This window comes from Rattus norvegicus, chromosome 14, assembly GCF_021556685.1.
Source record: "Rattus norvegicus strain SHRSP/BbbUtx chromosome 14, alternate assembly SHRSP_T2T, whole genome shotgun sequence".
In the NCBI taxonomy this organism is placed as follows: Eukaryota; Metazoa; Chordata; class Mammalia; order Rodentia; family Muridae; genus Rattus; species Rattus norvegicus.
This window is the reverse complement of record NC_141547.1, coordinates 5,373,055-5,394,386: the sequence shown is the minus strand read 5'-3', so window position 1 is coordinate 5,394,386 and position 21,332 is coordinate 5,373,055. Positions and strand designations below refer to the sequence as shown.

Below are 21,332 nucleotides of genomic sequence, written 5' to 3'. Positions count from 1 at the left end.
TGAGCAGATAGACCTGGACAGAAGGCTGGAGTTGGGTATCAAGGAGATAAGGTTGAAGACTTACGCTCAACTGAAACTGGGGGAAAGGCAGGCAGGCTGTCTGTGAGTTGATGACCTGAGAATATTAATAGGTCCATAGATAGGTATCTGCTTCTGAAAGAGGACCCTGTCCCTTTCCTTGTCCCTATCTTGTCTGCTCTTTTCACGTCTTTCTTAGTTTTGTCAACACCATGTCCAATCCAGTGTTCTCTCCACATGTCTGCCAGATACAACAAGATATACACTTTGGAGGACACGAGCTCTTCTGCAGTGTGATGCCAGCACTCCACGGTCATGGTGTGGGACCTAGTCTTGCACCCCACTCATCCTGGCCCACTCTGACCAAGTCTGACTCGCTGACAGCTCAATTCACAAAACCAGCCTGGAACTCTCTGCTTTCTGCTCTGGAGACCAGGGTTCTCAAATAAGAAAAGGAGAATCTCCGGGGCAGGTCAAAATAGCAACATAATCTTCATGGAACACAGGTCTAGCTAAAGAGTTTCCAGGGCAGGGTATCTTGTAACCTTGTAAGAAATGTCAAATATGATTTTTTTTCTATCAAAACCCATAAAGCTTGTGTTTAGAAGAAGGAATTCAAATACTTTTATTTCTTCCACCTCTTAAGATTTTATGTAAATGTTTGTTTACACACAGGCTTATTGCTGTATTCCAGGAATTTGGTGACCTGAAGCTGTGACTCTTTTCTCTTTGGAACAATGGACTCTTTCCCCTTCCGTCACTTCCTGTGTACCAATTATTGTCCAACTAGCCTGTAGCATGAAATGTTAAACAACCCACGCTAATGCTAGCTAGGCACAAGCCGGCAGTCTCAGTCTGTTTCCAGCAAGGCACATAGGCCGACACTGCATTTTTTTTCCCCTTTTGCCAAAGCTGGTTCTGCCTCTCCAGAGCTCCAAAATTGCTCTCTCCACCCTGTGGCTGGCTGCTGCCTAGCCCGCTCAGCACTCCCAGATTTCCACGGCTAGCTGGGGTGCACTCTTGCAAACACACACTCTGCCCTGGTTACCTTTCCCTGGAGCTCAGTTGAATTGCTCCAAGAGAAGAAAGACACCGGACAATCTTAGTTTAGAATCAACAGATAACACAATCGCTGGGGGCATCCTAAATTTATCAACTATTCTACGTTAGAAATCTTCTGGTGGCGGATCTGAGATCTGCCACCCGAACTAACTGCCTCTGGCCTTTTATGTCGTGTCTGCCTTGCTCCTGCAGTCCAAACTCCAGTTCCTCTCTCCTGCCTTCCCTCTTCCTCTCCAGACCCGGAAGTCCCGCCTCCTCGTCGCCCAGTGATTGGCTTCTTTTCTTTATTTAATCAGTTAAGGGAACTTTCCGCTACACTAGCCAAGTAAGTTAAGACTGTGAGGTTAGACCCAAGAAGTGGAGAAAAGACACAGGCACCACCTGCGTTAGAGTAAAACCCAAATCCCATGCTACCCTGTGTGTTTGCTTTTCCAAGCACACCCACTTGCTCGCTCAAGAGTAAGGCTGCCTTGTCCCGATCCTTCTATGGGGTTGTGGTCTCTTTTACTGCAACCCCAGACTTAGTTCTAAGGCCCTGAGCCGCCATGTAGGAAGTCCAGCTTGTTCTACTAGAGAGCAAGGTCATATATGTGCAGCTGCACAAGGCACCATCGTGGGTGATCCGCCTGGGTTCCTTTGCAAGCAGTGTCCACACCTACTGTTCTGCTTTTCCTGCCAGAGATATCCAGTGAGAACGGAGGTTAAACCACATCAGCGCATACAACCTTGAAAGAAATTAGTGTATTATTTGAAACTAAGTTTTGAGATAACGTATTAAATAGCAAAAGTTACCTAGAGCAGAAACGGATGGAATGATGCTGGATCTATGAAAGTTAAGAAAGCCATTGAAGAAAAGCTGGAATAACACAGTGCAGAGACACATGAATTTAAAAGACAGAGAAACTACAAATGCCCTAATATGGTCCGCAAGTATTAAAATATGCCCATCACACAGACAACAGCGGGTAAAAGCCACAAGCTGCCCTGTGGTCTTGCAGCTGTAGAACGGCAGCCCCTGAAGGTAACATTGTTTCGAGAATAAGCAGTGTTTTTCCCTTGAGCTCACACAACAGAGTTTTGTAGCCACCTCCGGCAATGTCACCATGTCCTGAAGAAAAGACTGGTTTATCATTCTAATTATATTTTAACTACATCCACAATGTCCTCATCTCAACTTATAATAAAACTTCTTTCTAATATAAAAGTAAAGGCAAATTCTATTGGCATAGCCTTTCTTTGCTAGTAATGTCTGAGGGGGTATGCAGCCTAGAGAAATTGACAAAACTAGCTTCGTGCTGTTCTGAGGCATTCCATAGTACTGTAATTGAGTGACATGCCCAACATGGAGAGAAAAAAATATACTTTCTAGAGATAAAAATAACTTGGAGGAATAGGAGAAGTTGGTTGTCAGTGATATTTTAGAAAGTGGCATTTTGTAGTTTAAGATGAATATTGATACTTATGAGTGAGTATATTTAAAATAAAAACATCTTATTCTTTTGAAACAGAAGAAGATTTCCAGGGTTATTTTATAATTATTTCATACAGAAGACAGTTAGGCCATTTTTTTGTTCATTTGTTTTAAACTCAGCAAAGATGGCAGGTCCAAAAGAAGAGAAACCAAGTGTCCGTCTCCGAACAGCAACATTAATCACCCAGACGCCTCTTCCCAGAATGCCTCTCTCCTAACTTCTAGCTAGAATGGGGTCTCACTATTTTTGCTCTTGTCAATTGTAGGTTCTAAATTTAAGACTTGGGTTGAGTGTTACTTCTTTGAATTCATTTCAGCTTTGAGAACATGTATATTTAGCTCCATTCAGTTTGCTCCTTGGTAGGACAAGAAGCTGAGTCCTAAGTCCTAAAATTCTATGAACTTTCTTTGCCTAGACTCATGTTCTTTCAGATTACAATGATATATGCATGTTATTATATGTAAAATATTTATATTATATATTAACATATAATATTTTATACTGTATATAATTTATTTAATAGATGGGAACATTTTTGAAAGGAAGACAAAACAAAGGAAACATTTGCTAATCTATGGAATTCTTCATAAGGTTATAGCAATGAAAATGCCATTTTATGTCTATGCTATATACGAGGCACAAGTGGAGCATCCTGCATGAATCACCAATGCTACACCCGGTGTAGAAGCATGAAATGCTGAGTGACCTGTTAGTTGTAAAATCTTTGAACTGATCGTTGGTTTAGCAAAACATCTAAGGTCCCAAATGTGCATTTTTACCTCTCTTTTCCCCTTCCTCTCCCCTTGCTGTTTGCATTTGATTTTCTTTTGCTTGTTGCCTTTCTGGTTTTGACTTCCATTTCCTTATTAATTTTGTCTCTTGTCACCCAGATCCTCAGTGCTGATGGAGCTGGAAGCATGGATTGTGTAATATCTAGAGAAATATACCTCCAGTTCCTCTGTCTCTCTCTCTCTCTGTCTCTCTCTCCCCCTTCCCCCTCCCCTGTCTGTCTGATTTTGTGCTCTTATTAGATAAACCGTAGAATAAGGGAACCAGCAGGATGGGTCAGAAACATTAGCATGCCCACTCTACCTGGTTCCCAGACAGTTGTTAGTAATGGTAACAACAGACGAGACAGCAGACAGTGGCCTAAGCATCTCACAGAATTTGGCAATGTTCATGCTGACGTACAGCATCCTGCCTCAATTAGCCAAAATTGCCTGTGCTACTCCTGGCCTTTCTTTGTTGGTTATGTGACTTTAAGAAACGTCTAAAGAGAGTCACTCTGTGCTTCATCACCAAAAGCTATGGTGAAAGTAATATCATCCACATCAGAATTTTTACAAGTACTAAATTTCTTAGAATAACACTTGGTTTGAGAAAAGAAGGTTGAAAAGCCTCCGTTTAGCTGTTAAAACAACTTATCCCCCGACTAGAGCTGGGTTTGATCTCCTGACCACACGGCTTTTCCGGTTAAAAGTCTTCACTGCCAACGATAGATCCAGTATTGTAAAGTTTAGCTACATGGTTTGAGTCAACTGCAGTTCTTACACAGTGGCTTGAAGTTCTTCTGAGTCTTTAAAGTCAGCTCGGGATCCTTGGAAGAGAAGCCGATGTAATTGAATAAAACAAGGAGGATTTGGCTTAAACTAGACAAGCTCTCGTTCCCCAAACCAGAACTGTGCCACCAATATGTTACTCATTATTTTCTGCTTTTAAATCTTTGTATTATTTTAATTTTGCCCATCCTATTTGAGTTGGGGGAAATCAGAGTTAAAATTTATTACATATTATTTATAATTAGTCATAAAGCTGGTTACACTTAAGTAGCCCATATCATAAAGTGTGTTTTAAAACTTTCATAATCTTTTATTGGGCTATTTACACGTAAGCCTAGCGTGAGTCATCCTAGTAGGCGCGACTATATTTTTAGACCAGATGAACACTCCCTAACTATTACAAACACGAATTGCAATTCAGTTTTAGCTCCTACCACAGGAAAAAAAGGACTCAGCGCCCTACGTTGACCATTTAATAAAAATCTTCATCCAAATTCAAACCCACAAACTCATCCTCAAAAGTATCTTTTGAATATTATCCTATTTCAATAAAAGAGCAACTTTAGGTTTCCCATTGCAAGGCGAAATCCTGAGTCCATCCTGACACTGCAGTCTCCCTGCCCTGAGTTTGCCTGGTGCAGACCATTCCTGTTGCCTTCCCGTGAAAACACGCGGAATAGAACGCTGTTCACCCGGGCTCTGCCTCTCCAGGCTGCCTTTGCTCCTCTGTCCCGGCTTCGTTCCTTCAACATCAGCTCTGCACAAACCTCTAGTAGTTTTCACGACCTGGAATTGAATTAAATTAATTAATTCGTTCATTTTTAACTATTTGCTTTTATTTAGTAGTGCTGAGACTGAATCCCAGGCCTTATGTAAAGTTGGCAAGTGAGTCATCCCTCAGCTCGGTACCCAACTCTGCAGCGGCTTCACCACTCAGGGCTTCACCACTCAGGGCTTCACCCTGCAGGCGCCTGGCCCTGAGCAGGCTAACTGCTGTCTGGCTACTTGCTGGAATAAGCCATCAGGCCCCTGTTAGCGGAGCTGGCTGTTCCTAGAACTTCTCTGTGGAATGCCCTATGTAGAGCCATGTGGCTACATTCTGTCTTAGTCTATGCTACTGTAACAGAATCCCCCAGAGGTGGTAATCTAGAGAGAGCAAAGGTTGATACTTCACTGTCTTGGGTTCTTGTGGCTTTGGAGGCTGGGAAGCTTAACATAAGGTTCACTGTTTGGAACAAGATAATTACTCGCCTTCCAAGATGGCGTCTTGCTTGTTATTTCATCTTTAGGCTGCCATAGTAGTTGGGGTTGGGTCGGGTGGGGTGAAAGCTGTGCGCTCACATGGCAGAGCGGCGGAATGCAGAAGGCTTGAGGTCTTTTCCTTTAGCCTTTCTAAAACTGTTACTCTTGCTCATGGAGATTCTCACCCAACGACTTAGATTGCACAAGCCCTGCCTTAATACCATCACGTGGGAGTTTTATTTGCAAGATATGGATTTTGGAGCAATACACACATGTAAGCCGTAGCGAGGACTTTACTGAAAAGACACCTTCTCAGTGAGGCCATCCCAGGATTCTCTGTGTAAAACTTCAGCCGAGTGTCCTTACACCCAGTGCTTGAGATCTCCTCCTGAGTGTATCTGCTTGAAGTTCATCTGTGTCACTGTCTAACACGATGTAGTCCTCGGTCTATTTTCCTCATTAGATAGTGAGCCCCATGAGACAGGATTATTTTCTCTTTAATTTGCTGAAGCCTCTCTAATGGCTGCCCTATAGTCGGTGCTCAAACACCATTGCTGTCTGAACAAGATTCAGACATAATTTATGTTGTCCATTTTCTAAATAAAACAATAAAAATACTTTCCATTTATAAATTTGTTGGTTTACGAATATTTTCTACTTAATATGCAAGCCATTCACCCAGTCCTAGTTAATAGTTCTGAAATCAATTGTAATTATTTTGTAGCATAATGCCCAAGCTGAGATATTTTTATTTTTCTGTTTATTCTACTTTCTGGAACATTTGATAGCAGCTTTCCGCCACAGAAACATTTTTAGATTAAAATTACTTTACCCCCTGTGGTCATCTGTGGGCATTTGTGACAGACTCCGTGCTGGTACTGAGTGAGTCATGCTGATTGGACATCGGAGGCTCTAACAATCTTTAAATTTCAGCAAATGCCCAGAGACTGCTAAACCCGAAGAAGCCAAGCTTCCCTGAAGGTGAACGACACCAGGTAATTTATCTCTCGCTGCCCCTCGTGGAGAATTGCTTTCTGTCAGAAGTGCTAGCTTTTTAAGCTTTCAGGAGCCTCGCCATCCTGCTAAGGATATTGAAAATAAGTGAAAATTACATGATCGTCTGGATTTGGAGCTCTATTCTGTACAATAGGTGGGGAGAGTTACCCTACACTAGAGATCGTTCTTGGAACTCCATGCCTTGCAAGTGTCCTGTGAGCTGACAGCCAGTATCACCAAGATCTGTATTAACTGAGACTGCATCATTTTACAAACCAGATGCAGGACAAGCCACTTGCGGTTTTCTTTACAGATATTTCCTCCGCTGATGCATCTACCAGCATTGAGCTATTTGATGAATGATAAAAGACTGCCCTTCCTGCAATACTTAGAGGCCAAAGTTATTGCTTGAGTTTAGATGTGGATCCTAAAGATAACGTTTAGGAGGACGGTTAGAGCTTACAGTTTTACCATACACCTTAACTACACTGTTTGCTGAGTGAAAGTCTTCCTATGAAATGTTTGAATGCTGTAAAAACTGCCTTTCCTCATTGAGTAGATTTTCTTCCAACAAACCGCATTATTATTATTATTATTTTCATATTGGTTTTGCGTGTTTCTATGGCGGTAAGTAAGCACTGGCATCAGGACCAACGGATGCTGTCCAGAGTTGTGCTGGTAATTTTTCAGTGTGATGGCTACCTGAGTTAGCCGAGCTTCTGAGATCATAGTGAGACCAGGCCTGCTTTAATCAGCAACCAAATGCTACTGTTCCAAAGATTTGTCTGCTGAACGTTCTATACCATAGGGTCTTCTTTAGGTTGACTGCATGTAGCTTTCTCTTTAATAAGACAGAGGAGTGGGAACTTACTTGAGGTGATGCAGAGTCTGGGTCAGGAGCACTGGTTCTGCAGTCACTTTGCCGGAATACCAAACCCAGTTCTGCTTCTTCATATTCATGAAGGGTGGGGCATGTCATGTGACCTTTTTGAGTATGTTTTCTAGTCTATGAAACGATTAAGCCACCTGGTTCATTAGGCTGTGGCAGGATGCAAATAAATAAATACACGAGTAAACGTAGAATGGTGCTCAGCTCGTTTAAATACTTAGTAAATGCTTTTACTTATAGTAAAGCTTGCTTCAGCAGTTTCTTCCTTTGTCCCCTACGCAGTGACTAGTTCAGACATTGTGCTAATGAATATAATGATATACATTGGGGTACCAGCCTGGTGTTGGTAAGATTCTATTCCTCACCTCTGTATCTGCCATTTGGCACACTTAGTAATTCAGGTATGACCTGGTAGGCTCCCTTACTGTAACTTTCAATTATAAAAGCACTTAACAATGCTTTTTTTCTAAGGGAAAATGTCAGGTCACCAGTAGAGTAAATAAATAAATGTGTCTATAAAATTAATTTCCATGAATTGATTATTGGATTAATTATAGTCAATATTTTTATTTTTGCACGAGAGTAATCAGCAATGAAATAGAGATTAATAGATTAACCCTGACTATGAACTAATTGTGAAAAGCACATACATTTATGCAAATGCTAATTCGATAGGATGTACATATGAGGGATGTAATTCTATATATCAAAGGGAAATGAACTTATGCGGGAGGGTTGTCTGCATGTACATGCCTTCGAGTCTGCAATGCATAGCTGGCACTGCTCAGACAGGTTCTTGCTATCTTTCAGAGAGCCGTGTGACGATGCAGGCTGTGTCTGTTGGACTGTTCCTCTTCAGTATGACCTGGGCGGCACCAGTAAGCACTTGCAAATTCACTCGCATGTCCCATAATCTTTCTCGATAGCTTCCAAGCAGGTTTGTTAAGAGCTGAAGAAGCAGGAAGCTTGAAACTCAGAAGCTTGCCACTTAGAGTATGCACACTCTAGGAGAGCACCGTGCTGTCTTTTCCAGAGTCTTTGAGAAAACCAGTAGCGGAGCACAGCATTCCAAGGCAGCAGAGGTTAGTGCAGTCTGCACAAAGACAGAAGCCACAGTGAATCAAAAGAGCCGTGTAATAGTCTACCCTGAAGAATTTGACACAAATATGTAAAGCTAACTAAATACATAGATGGCCCTGGGAAGGGACGAGAATGTCTCTGCACTCTGGCAGCACCTTGACGGAGTGGGATCCCCTCGAAGATGCTCCCTTCTTTGGTGAGGCCAAAATGGAGCTGATGCTCACGAACTTAACCCAGATCAAGCTCCCACTGCCTCTTGTGTCTTCTCTTCCTCTGACTCACCCGGCTGAGCTCTCGGGATGTGACCCAATTATCCCGTGAGAAATCGAGTATTGAAGATGTTTTCTGCAATTCAGACAGGAGGCAAATTAGATAACGTCTCACCGACGACACCCTAGCTCTCGGAGAAACCTTCTGGGTTGGGGAACTAGGGAGACATGTACTCATTCCATGCTGGCCGTGTTTAAATATAGGTCCCGAGCAAGTGGGTGAGGAGCTGGGTAACCGGACCCACAAGGGTGAACCATGGCATCTGAAGAAGGAGCAGAAATACCCATGCATATGCAGTCATGCCCACCCCCCATCCCAACTCATCCCCCACCCCTGCTTCACACACACACACACACACACACACACACACTCACCCCACCCCATCCCCCACCCCTGGGTGTCTCTCTCTCTCTCTCTCTCTCTCTCTCTCTCTCACACACACACACACACACACACACACACACACTCACCCCACCCCATCCCTCACCTCTGTTTCACACACACACACACTCTCACACTTATACTCACACACACACACACACACACACATACCCTCAACCCACCCCATCCCCCACCCCTGGGTCTCACACACACACACTCACACACACACACACACTCACCCCACCCCATCCCTCACCTCTGCTTCACACACACACACACTCACACTTATACTCACACACACACACACACATACCCTCAACCCACCCCATCCCCCACCCCTGGGTCTCACACACACACACACACTCACACTCACAGACACACACACTCACCCCACCCCATCCCTCACCCCTGCTTCACACACACACACACACACACACACACACACACACTCACCCGCACCCCACCCCACCCCTGCTCACACACATCCTTATACAGTGGTAGGGGCTGTGCTGAGTGAACCAGTTGGTCCCACCCCCTCCACAGGGCAGTCAGTCAGAAGCACGCAGGGATGCACTGAAGCTATCTGGTGGTCTCGCTGACCCGCTTCAGTCCAACCAGCTGAGGAGGAGTTATTTTGAGCAGCCAGTTCCAGGGAACAGCCGAAGTGTCCTTTCTAACCAGCTTCCAGTAAAGGGCTAGGCCAGTGACCACCAGTCAGAGGAGGCTGCCAGCTTTCCTGCTAGGGGGCAGACGATGTCACATCCATTACAGGGCCACAGTCAAGTCCAGGGCAACTGCCAAGTGGGCGTCAGAGGAGCAGAGAGGGCTGCAGATTTCAAATGGAGAAGTCTTAGCAGGGGAACAGGGACGACATTGGGCTGTAAGAATTGCAGCGTTCTCTCTTCTCACAGATACAGTCCACCTTAACAATCACCTTAACTGTTTAATCCTAGGCTTTGGTCTGTCTGAGTGTATAGCAAGGTGTGTGCATGTGCCTTGCAACTATAAGCCAAATCCATCCCGTTTTAAAGTGTCAGAAACTAGAAGGTGAAGATTAAGCAGCACAATGCAATTAATACCTATATGATGCAAATGAGGGAGGCTTTGATCTTAGTAACAATGTATCAGGAACTGCGCTGGGTTCATCTATGTCAGCAGAATGTATTTAACATGAATGCTAAATGTAATGTGCATGCATGAATGTGCATGTGTTTGTGTGTGTGTGTGTGTGTGTGTGTGTGTGTGTGTGTGTGTGTATGGGTGCGCATGCATGTTTGCTCTGTTAGAGGCATTATGCGATCAACATTAGTTTTTTGAAACCTATCCATGTTATTTCTACATTCTTCTCCCTACAGCTTAATTTGATATTACTAACAATGAGGTAACAGTTTAAATTTACATTCACAGAATCCTGGAAGAAATAACATAGGTAGGTACAGTAAAGAATAAAGCAATGTATCTTGAAGATTTAATAGAAACTTCGGGAACATCTCTCCACATTAGCAAGCACTCTTCCAAACAAAGCTACTGTAATTTTCTTATTGCTTCAGTCTTGGGATTTTAGAGCAGGAGATTGAGGTTAGAATGACTCTGCTTCTTCTCACCAGTGTGTCTGAGTAGGCACTCTCTTTTCTACACTCATCTCACGTGGTGATTATGGAACACAAGTGAAGTTATTATGCAAAAGCCCCTTGCAAACTCTGAAATTCTCTGCAAATGAATCGAGCCCTAGAAAAATAAGGTGCTACTGGCAAACTGATTGTTTCTAGAATGAAATGAAACAAAAGACAAATCCTTTCGGTCCACATAATGGGATGCTTTCACTAACCAATCGAGTTTACGCCTCTGTGAAGATTTTGTCCATTAGTGTAGAGCCACAGAAACAGAAAGAAACCAATGGCTTTGAGGGTAGTTTAGGAAAAGCACCCTCTGGGCCCCTGGTTCTCAACCTTCCTAACATGTGACCCTGTAACGTGGTTCCTCCCAACCATAAAATTATTTTTCTTGCTACTTCATAACTATGCTTTTGCTACTGTTATGAATCGTAGTGTAAATATCTATGTTTTCCTACGGTCTTAGGCGACCCCTGTGAAAGGTTAATTCAACCCCAAAGTGGTCATGGCTCACAAGTTGAGAACCGCTGCTCTAGGCCAACAGGACAGGTAGACAAGTCCTTAGATTGCTGTCTTTCTTTCTTTTGTAAGACTTCTTCCTCTTCTGTGACTCTCAGTGGTGCCTGCATCCACTCTAGCACACCCGTGACACCGGTACACCCCACTCCTGTGACTAATCCACTCTACCACACATGAGACACCAGCACAACCCACTCTTTGTCCCCTTCACCACATCAGAAATAAGCAACGACTTTTCAAAGAAAACAGAAACACTAAGATCTGAAGAGTTGCCACACCATTTTGTGCACAGAAAACTTGCCCCCAGTGTTCTTATATCCTCTATTTTGGGTGACATTTTGTGTGCTATCTCATAAGGCCTGAAATAGCTACCTATGTCTATTCCTGTGGCTGGCCTTTATGAGTTTCAATAAGCCTTGGCAGACAAGTCACCTACTGACACTTGCACACAGGTCAGAGAGATCGTGTGATCCCTGGTAAAATGATTTGCACGTGAGGAGGCACCACAGGGCCTTTACACAGAGGCCCGCAGCTCATGTGTCCTCAGCGTCCACAGCACAGCACAGCTGCTGACTTACACTATCACAGAACAGCCCCAGCTCTGGCTGCCTTCATTTTACCACCTCAGGTTCGCCAATGAATGTGTCTTTCCTATGGTTCCAATGGCTACTCTCCTCAACTGGAACCCTGAGGCCAACATATCTCCCCACCACATCACAGGACACTTCTCCACACTAGAAATGGATTCTCTCACAGAGATAGCATTGCCATCTAGTGGGGAGAATTTCCTTTTCCTTGACAGATAAGTACTTAAGGAAAAAGTGACCCAATCTTTCTTTCAGTCAGAATGATTTTTCCATGTTCATACAATTCCAGCGAAAGGCATAGAAATAAAAAGTTTGTTGTTTGAAGAAATGAATGAAAGAATTTCTGTTTGGTGAGGTGGCCTCCCTTGTTTCCTTGCAGACATTTCAACCACAGACTGTGAAAACTGAGTAAGGGTGTATGGAGGGACAGAGGGTAAACAGAGTTATTCCTCTCAAATAATTTTATCTTTGGAAAGGAAAAAAAAAGCAACAAGAGAAAAATTCAACACTGACATGTTCTTGGGTGCGTAGGCCAGAAGTGCTCCCTACCCAGCAGAACTGTGACGAATTCTAGTTCAGTTTAATCCCTACAACAGATGACTGAAAATTTCCAAGTATCGATTGCTTTTTCTCAGTGTGATTTCATCCTTCCAATGAAGCAGTGGCTTGCTACACAACGTTCGAGGGATAAGTAAGAATCCTGGGACACTTTAATTAGCAAGCACTGTTCCTCACCTGTGCACAGCATGAGAAGGCAAACTTATAACTAAAGAGAGGAGGGGGCTGGTCAACAGCATTAATGCAGAATTGGGTTCACACAGAAGTAGTTTTCTGCATATATTCTGTCAGATTTGCATGTCACCAAAACACAGATTATTTCTACCATGGTTTCTCCTGGCCATCCCAGGTCTATGTTCTGAATGTTAGCTAAAAATTACAAAGGTTCCAATGGCAAACTTCAAAGCCAGAAGGTTCATATGCTAGCATTTGCCGGCTGGATTTTAGCCATGGGCAAAGTAAAACCTATCTTTCTTCTAATGGTATCTTCCTTCTGCTCTGGAAATATCCCCTCGTGTTGCAATTCCACTGAGATGTGGTAGGAAGACTGACAGGCTGAGGAACGCAAACATTTGACAGTGGCATACAGGAAAAAATATATTTCGAGATTAGTGTGAGAGAGCCCTGTAGCTGGCTGCCTTCTACCGTGGGTGGCATGCGCCCTCTTGTGGTTTTAGGTGGTACTACCTATTGTCAAAGGGAGAACTTGAGTTCTCTCAAGTTAAAAATAGTATTAGGAAAAAAATCAAGAAATTTTCTTAAAAGACAAAACCATCTTAATATAATGGAAATGGTTTGTGTGTCATTTATAAGGGTCACAATGAAAAACCCATGTCTACACTGAACGTGACTTGAAGGTGAGTGGCCATGAGAAGACTCCTCCCATGCGAACTGGCCAGGGGAGATGGGAGGAGACAGTGTGCTCTGGTTTCCAGCGTGGATGTTGCCTTTCTTCCCTTCCCCACATTCCCCAGGTCCTAAAGTCACTGTGCAGTGCAACTCTGTGTTCCAGAAATTTCCTTATCTCCACCCATCCCTTTGGCCCAACCATGTTCTGCAACTGTGGCCATGATGGACCTTGGGGGCCAGTAACTGTCATTTTGCTGTGCATCAAAGCACTGTATTTCATAGGCAGGATTTCTGAGCATATTCTATACCATGTAGAACAGGGTAGACTCTCAGGGAATGAGGTTACAGGCCGGAAAGAGTGACACGTGTCTCTTACAGTCATTCCATGGATGACCTCATCCTTGTCCAGTCACACTGAAGAGAGGGAATGAGGCCCTTGTCACTGGGATGACAATACTTCTTTTCACTCGGTGGCTTCTTGCAGAGCCATTGCCCAAAGTGCTGTAAAGAGCTCCAAAGGCCTCTAACTAAAGGGCCATTTACGTTCCTAAATCTGGCTTCATTTCCAATGGAAGAGAGAATTCTATAAAACGTTGTTTTCCTCTGCTAGAAATCCTTAGCAGGGCCATCTGTAAGGCTGCACCGTTCTGCCTATGAAAGTCAGTTCGTTGTGGTTTTGCTGTGGCATGTGTTTTCGGTGCCTCTGCTGAGTAAGACACAGTGCACACTGAAGCAACTGACGAATGCAATTCCTTCTCTCTCAGAATTTAAAGACAGAAAATGAGCACAGAGAACCCAAGACGGGATGGGGAAAGTGTCACGTGAGTGCCCCCAACCCCCAATCACACATTGGGTGCCGAGAGTAGAAAATCAATTCCCTGCTGGTGTTCGGAGAAGTGGGTTGGAGAGGCTGCTGTGCAGTGAAAGGATGCCCTGAGCTAAGGCAGGATGCGGAAGACAGAGCAGCCAGCTGACTCACACACAGCCAAGGACGAACTGGAGATCACTTCCTGAGCCCATGCGGGAGAGGGAGTCAGTCATTAGTAAGGACGCCATTGTTCTTAACCAAAAATTCCTCCGAGGGTAGGGAGAAAAGATAAAAAATGTGTAAGTTTACATTTAATTTAGTATACTGATTTTTCTAACCTATCCGTTCAGCTCAATATGGCTTAAGGGAAGTAAGAAGACAGAAACAAACGCCCAAGGCGAGCTTTCTGAAGCTCGATGGCTTAACCTAAGCCAAGCATTTAGAATATTTTCTACTCAGAAGCAAATCAGTACGAATCTTTTTTCCTTTTCTTCTCATAACACGATCCTACCTATTTTCAGAATAAGCTTGGAGCTATAAAAGTTAGTGAGCAGTGGTATCATCGCTCCCACATGAAGTCCATTAATAATTTTATCTTACAGAGAGAACAAACGGAGAATTTTTGGAGATTTTGGAGACTTCATGCTAACACATTCTCCCAGACTAGAAGGGACTCACACATTATCCTTACCCGAAGTTCAAGTGTCTGCAGAGCCAACAGTCTTAAAGCTCCCAGCACTTAATAAGGTGCATTTTAAAGCAGGCAGAGGCAAAAGGACGCACAGCAAGATGGCTCAGAAATGGCTGCCAACCCAGACATCCTGAGCTCTGTCACCAGAAATGACATGGTAGAAGGGAAGACCAAACTCTCACAAGTTATTCTCTAGCATTGAATCGTGGGTGTGACTCATTCAAGTTCTCCCTGCTCTTCAACACTGGCACGAGTGGGCGCATGTGCACACACACACACACACACGCACACACACACACACACGCATGTACACACGCACACACACACGCACACACACACGCGCATGCACGCACGCACACACAGACACATGCACACACACAGACACACACGCACACACACGCACGTACACACGCACACACACACACACACACACGCATGCACGCACGTACACACAGTATTCTTAATTAGAGATTGGGGACATCAAACCCCTATTTTAGACGGCATTTGGTCAGAGGCCACAGATTGTAGAACTCAGTCAAGAATGAGTCCACGGTTTTCTGCCACTACACACAATTCAAGGATTTGTAGAGCCTGAGAGGACAGCTGAGCATCTTATGAGGAATTATGTGCCCTTGTCACTATGTAGGGAAGTAAGCCGGGGCCTTTTTACCGAGGGCCCCACAGGGCCCTGCACAAATGGCAGCTGCCTTCATCTACACAGAACTTGGTTAGCGAGAGACACTGTGCGAGATGCCGTATCTACATTGTATCACTTAACAAGAATATGTCTTTTTAAAGTCCTGAAATGTGTGCGTTTTCTCATTTTGTTGTGAAAAATCTGATGCTCAAATTAGCATCCCTAGGTCACGTGCTTCCCTGAGTCACGTGCCTCCCCCGGCCACATGCTTCCGTGGATCACATGTCTGGCCAGCTAACCCAGTCCAAAGAAAGCTGGCAGCTGATGGGATATTGAGCCCTCCTGTAGCACAGTTACTTCAGTGAGCACTGAAGTGAGAGCTTTGGAACCATTTGGGGCCTGGAGAGACGATTCAGCAGCCAAGAACACTTACTGTTCTCCCAGAGGATCAGGGTTTGCTTCCTGATCACAAGGCAGCTCACATGTGCATCAGACACACACATGGGTTCGCGCGCACACACAGGCAACACACTCACGCATACTAAAAATAAGAATAAAAACGTTTGGCCATTTCTCCATGGCCCTGGCTCGCCTGAACTGCTTCTGCATCTTCGCGATCTTCCTCATCTCCCGAAGGTGTAAGCTTCTAGCTGAATCCTCCTTTTCTCCATATAGAAGGTTTAATTTATTCATGTCTTTATTATCATAACCAAGATGTTAACACGCTCAAGGGCAGCTAGCATATTGAAGAGTGTCAAAAATAGATTGATCCTACCACGTAGTCTTAAAATGTCCACATCGTTTCGCTTCTGAGTATTTGACTCTTATACGCCCATCAAATCTACCTCAGTCTTATTGTTCCACGAAACCCGCGTTCCTCCTCCCATTCCTGTTGAATTGTAGACTTTACATTAAATACATTTTATACATTAAATATACTATATATTAAATAGGTTTTTAATGCTTTTTTATGAATTATTGGGTTTTAAAACAACACAAAACATTCACTTTATGCTAATTTTTTACTTTATTCAAAAGGAAAATAAAGCAAAGACAGTATTGCCCTTCACCATGTTGACAAGAAAATACGAGTTAACACTGAAAGAAATCATTATCCACGAGAGAGAGAGAGAGAGAGAGAGAGAGAGAGAGAGAGAGAGAGAATATGACTTATCCCTTTTTTGGAAGCAATGAAAATAACCGAAGTAGTAAAACTCCAACTCTTTCTGTCAATCCACAGAAGCTGAATGAAGATGGCAGCAGCGGCGGTAACCAAGGCAACATCCACTTAGCATCTGTGAAGCCTGAGCCCACTGTGGGTAAAGGAACAGAGGGTGGGCGAGATGCTCCCCTTCACCTGCCTGACCAGAACAGGCAGGGTGCCACCCTCCTCAGAAATATCACTCAGCCTGTAAAGAGTCTGGTGACGGGGACTGAAGTACAGAGCGACAGAAACAAAGAGAAGAAACCTCAGAGTGTTCTAAGCGTAATTCCAACAGATGTCCACAATGCTAACGACTACTCCGAAGATACAGAGAACCAACAGAGGGATCTACTACTCCAGAACAGCCCAGGACAAAGCAAACACACCCCTCGGGCCCGACGAAGCACGCACTACCTAACACATCTCCCCCAAATCAGAAAGATTCTCAGTGACTTCGAGGACAGTGCTTCCCCAGACCTTCTAGTGAGGGGGGATAATGATGTCCCTCCTTTCAGTGGAGATGGACAACATTTTATGCACACTCCCGACAGAGGAGGTGCTGTTGGATCTGATCCTGAAAGCTCAGCTGGTCACCCTGTGTCAGGCTCCAGCAATGTCGAGATTGTTGACCCACACACGAATGGACTGGGCTCTAATGAGATCCCAGGGAGAGAAGGTCACATAGGCGGTGCCTATGCAACCAGAGGAAAAACTGCGCAGGGGGCAGGTTCCGCGGATGTGAGCCTTGTGGAGGGCAGCAATGAAATCACGGGCAGTACCAAATTTAGGGAGCTCCCTGGAAAAGAAGGAAACAGAGTCGATGCCAGCAGCCAAAATGCTCATCAAGGAAAAGTAGAATTTCACTACCCACAAGCGCCCTCAAAAGAGAAGGTAAAAGGGGGCAGCAGGGAGCACACAGGGAAAGCCGGTTACAATGAAATCCCCAAGAGCAGCAAGGGCGGCACTAGCAAGGATGCGGAAGAATCTAAAGGGAACCAAGTAACCTTGACTGAAAGCCAAAGGTTCCCAGGCAAAGGCAAAGGCCAGTCTTCTCACAGTCTTGGTAATGAGGTTAAAAGTGAAGAAGACTCTTCTAATAGTCTCAGTAGAGAGGGGATTGCAATAGCACACAGGAGAACAAGCCACCCTACACGGAATAGGGGGATGTCACAGCGGAGAGGCTCCTGGCCCTCGAGAAGACCCCATCCCCACCGGCGCGTAAGCACCCGCCAAAGAGACAGTAGTGAGTCATCATCCAGTGGGAGTTCTAGCGAGAGCAGTGGTGACTAGACCCCGGGGTTGAATCAGTTCCCAGCTCTGGTCCTGGAGAAGGAGAGGACACAGCAGGGACTGAGTAAGGTACCAGACTTGGTCACCTCCAGGACACTGTGCTGTTTTAGTGGTTGTAATAAGAATCCCTACTCAAAGTTCTAATGCTTTCTGAATAAAAATTTTCATAAGAATTTATATAATAGGTAATATTTGACTAGGTGGCCCATTAAAATAGTCTATGGATGTCACAAGTGCCTTGATATGTGATTTGCTCTTCAGACATGAAAATAAAGAGGCTTTCTCTATGACGGTGTGTAGTTATGTGACCTACAGGCGACTGCTGGCGGGAAGGGGAAGAATTCAGAGGTAACAAGGTTAGTCCGCCTCCAGCAGAGAGCTGGGGTGTGTGAACCGAATCCCCTGGACAAAACTTGAAAGCTGTCACTCTGCACTACCTGGGATTCCACGGTTGTCAGTGATCTTTAATCTGAATGCATTTACTGTGTCCTATGAGTCAAGTTTAATTTCTGAAGCATATCAAATGTCGATCACTTTTTGCTAGCTCTTTCTTCGTTTAGAGAGAATAGGATGTAGGAACTGTTAGCATTTTGTCTGAGCTCCGCCTCAGAGTTACCTGGCAACAGCCAGGTATGCTCCACCCTACAGTTCCCTGGCAACAACCAAATGTGCCTGATTCACTATAAAAGGGGCTGCTTGTCCCCTCCCCCCTCCCCCTCCTCTCTCTCTCTCTCTCTCTCTCTCTCTCTCTCTCTCTCTCTCTCTCTCTCTCTCTCTCTTGCTTTCCTGCTCCCGCTTTCCCCATTCCCTTCCCCATCTCTCTACACATGCTCATGGCCAGCCTCTACTCCTTCTCTTTCCCTTCCCTTCCCTTCCCTTCCCTTCCCTTCCCTTCCCTTCCCTTCCCTTCCCTTCCCTTCCCTTCCCTTCCCTTCCCTTCCCTTCCCTTCCCTTCCCTTCCCTTCCCTTCCCTTCCCTTCCCTTCCCTTCCCTTCCCTTCCCTTCCCTTCCCTTCCCCTCCCTTCCCCTCCTCTCTCCTCCCCATCCTTCCCCTTCTCTTCCCTGTCCTTCCTTCCCCTACTCTTTCTCCCTCCTCCCTCCCCCTTTCCCTCTTCCTCTCCCTTTCTCTGCCTCTACTACCCTCTTGACTCCCTTCCCCATGCCTGAATAAATTCAGGGGGGAAGCCTCAGCATGGGCCCGCTGAGGTGCTCCCTTTCCCCATACCTCACCACACATCCACATCCATAAAACATATTACCTCCTCTCTTTATCTTTTTATAAATACATCAGGAAGTGCCACGGGGGGTGGGGAAACAGTCAAGATCCGGTTTAACTCTAAAAGCCTCTTGACTCCTCTGTTTTCTAGGGGACAGTCACCTCTTAGAGTGTTCCCTCTCTCCATGTGTGAGCACGCACGGACAGTCCTTCAAGGCACGGCAAGGGTTATATCTGCTGCCTTGCAAGGGAACTAGAAAGGTTTCCCGGACACACATGGAGACAGACACTGGTACAGATCCAGACCTGCAGAAGCCCACAGCTCCCTCCGCAGTCCAACAGGCTATGCTTCCTCTCCGCTCCTGTTTCAGCAGGACCATCCTCACTGAGAATTAAGTGTGCATGGTCTCCAAACGTTTAAACTCGTGGATAAATTTAGCCTCTCCTAGTCACCTTTGGAAAGATGAGAAACATAGATGCAGCCTGCCACCTTGTGCCCAAAAAGAAAAACTGCCATCTCCCAGCATAGGAGAATCCAGGGCTACCATTTACTGCCTGCGGCCAGCGCACTCCCGCTGAGCCACTTGCCTGCATTTCTCCAAAAAAGCAGGGAAGACTACCTAATCCTGTTCAGCTTCCTAAGCTTGAACACAATGCACAAAAATGACCACAATTTACAAAATTCTGTGAAGATTAAAAGGGAAGAGATGTTAATGACTTTTACTGAGTAATGTAATGAAAGAGAAAAGTGACCAAGAATAAGGCAGGAGACTGGAAGGGACTACTGCGCATGCGTGAGGTCCTGAGCTACCTTAGCAACGAGTGGGTGGATTCAAAACAAGTGAATCCCAGCCAGCCTAGGTTTATTGATGAAGTTCCAAGTAAGGTGGGTGACTTTATCTCAAAAATAGAAAATGGAGAACAACTGAGCAAGACACCCGAAGTTAACCTCTGCCCTACTCGCACAACCATGTGCACGGACACCCTTGCTAATACGCGCGTACACTCTATGTACATGTCCATACGTCACATAGATGTACACAGACACAGCGAGAGAGACAGGGAGGGGGAGAGCAAGAGTCAGAGATGGCTAGTTTAACACTAAAAAGCGATAAAGGGGTCCCTGTAAGAGTTACACAGGTAGACAGACCTTTGCAGGTAAATAAGAACTTTGTAGATGAAGACCTCAGATCGTCCGGCATTATTTTAGAGTTTAATAAAGGTCACTTCAGTTGGAGGCCTGGGAGGCATTGTGATGAGCAGGGGCTGAAGAGGGCAGAGCAGAGGGAGACTCACCGTAGATACATGGGCGCTGGACAGGAGAGGTCAAGAACTGCAAGTGGACACTGCCACTCACCGGACAGTGCTTTAAAGCATAGGGTAGCTTATCATGCTTGTCCCCTGCTTAGAAATGTGGCTGTTGGTATATTTGAAAATTTAAAAAGGATTTATTTATTTATGTATGTAAGTACTTTATAGCTGTCTTCAGACACACCAGAAGAGGGCATCAGATCCCCTTACAGATGGTTGTGAGCCACCATGTAGTTGCTCAGAATTGAACTCAGGACATCTGGAAGAGCAGTCAGTGCTCTTAACCGCTGAGGCATCTCTCCATCCCAGGTATATTTGAATCTTTATAGGTTAGGTTGTTAATGGATTAGTAACAAAAGTTAAATCGTTTCAATTTGAGCTTCTTTGCTTAGGACAACGAGGCAGAGGGAATCTGGAAGCTGTGGCTGGTGTGTTATATTAAGTCAGACAGTCATTTGGCAGAAGTGTTGCTTCTGATGGGGGTGGTCTGGCATCAATCTTGGAACAACATGTACGGTACAAAGTCACAAATAGGGAATCTACTCTTTTTATTGTAACGAGTTCCTCAATGCCTATGACTATATTTGAATGACTATATTTCGAATTTAAAATTACTACCTTGGGCGTCTCTTCCAGTGACTATCAAACCACTTCTCTGGGTCTCCCATAGGTCCAGACTTCTCACTAACCTGGTTCTGTGGGGATAGTTTGTTTTCTGATTAAAGGAGCTGATCTTTATGGATATCTCACACGAAGAAATAACAAAAAGAGAATCAAGGGTGTAGGTCAAGGCTCTTGGGCAACAGCCATTGTTGGAAGTGTATGTGGGTCTTCCTTAGTTCCGGACTCTGTGCAAACAACCAACACCACCACCACGAGTCTCTGTGAAAGACAGGAGGGAGTTTGAGGAGAAGACAGGAAGCGCTCACTCTGGTAAAGGAGCAAGAGTCACGTGTGCCGATGGCAGTGGCATCTCCTGCTTCTCCTTGCTCAAAGCTCCGAGTGCTGACAAGAGCTGCTCCAACCCTATAAGAGGACCAGCAGTCTCAGTTAACCTGGACTCCTGAGCGCGCTCAGACA

At 44.9% G+C, this 21,332-nt stretch overlaps 1 protein-coding gene and 1 long non-coding RNA gene across 5 annotated transcripts; one reads left to right on the top strand and one right to left on the bottom strand.

Moving 5' to 3' along the window:
- Positions 1-4,312: 4,312 nt before the first annotated feature.
- Positions 4,313-19,394, bottom strand: LOC100910198 (uncharacterized). Of its 2 annotated transcripts, XR_015636844.1 has the most exons (5): positions 19,248-19,394; positions 9,570-9,795; positions 8,601-8,663; positions 7,221-8,331; positions 4,313-4,897 (listed from the first exon to the last, which is right to left on the bottom strand). It is a non-coding gene; the product is annotated as an uncharacterized LOC100910198 (long non-coding RNA). The 2 variants fall into 2 exon arrangements; XR_015636843.1 differs by lacking the exon at positions 9,570-9,795 and having other exon boundaries at positions 19,248-19,386.
- Positions 6,302-18,015, top strand: Mepe (matrix extracellular phosphoglycoprotein). Of its 3 annotated transcripts, XM_087584392.1 has the most exons (4): positions 6,306-6,348; positions 8,049-8,116; positions 13,860-13,916; positions 16,472-18,015. In XM_087584392.1, exons 2-4 carry the CDS (start codon positions 8,063-8,065, stop codon positions 17,723-17,725), a joined length of 1,365 nt encoding a protein of 454 aa, XP_087440518.1. In that variant the 5' UTR covers positions 6,306-6,348; positions 8,049-8,062; the 3' UTR covers positions 17,726-18,015.
- Positions 19,395-21,332: the final 1,938 nt, after the last annotated feature.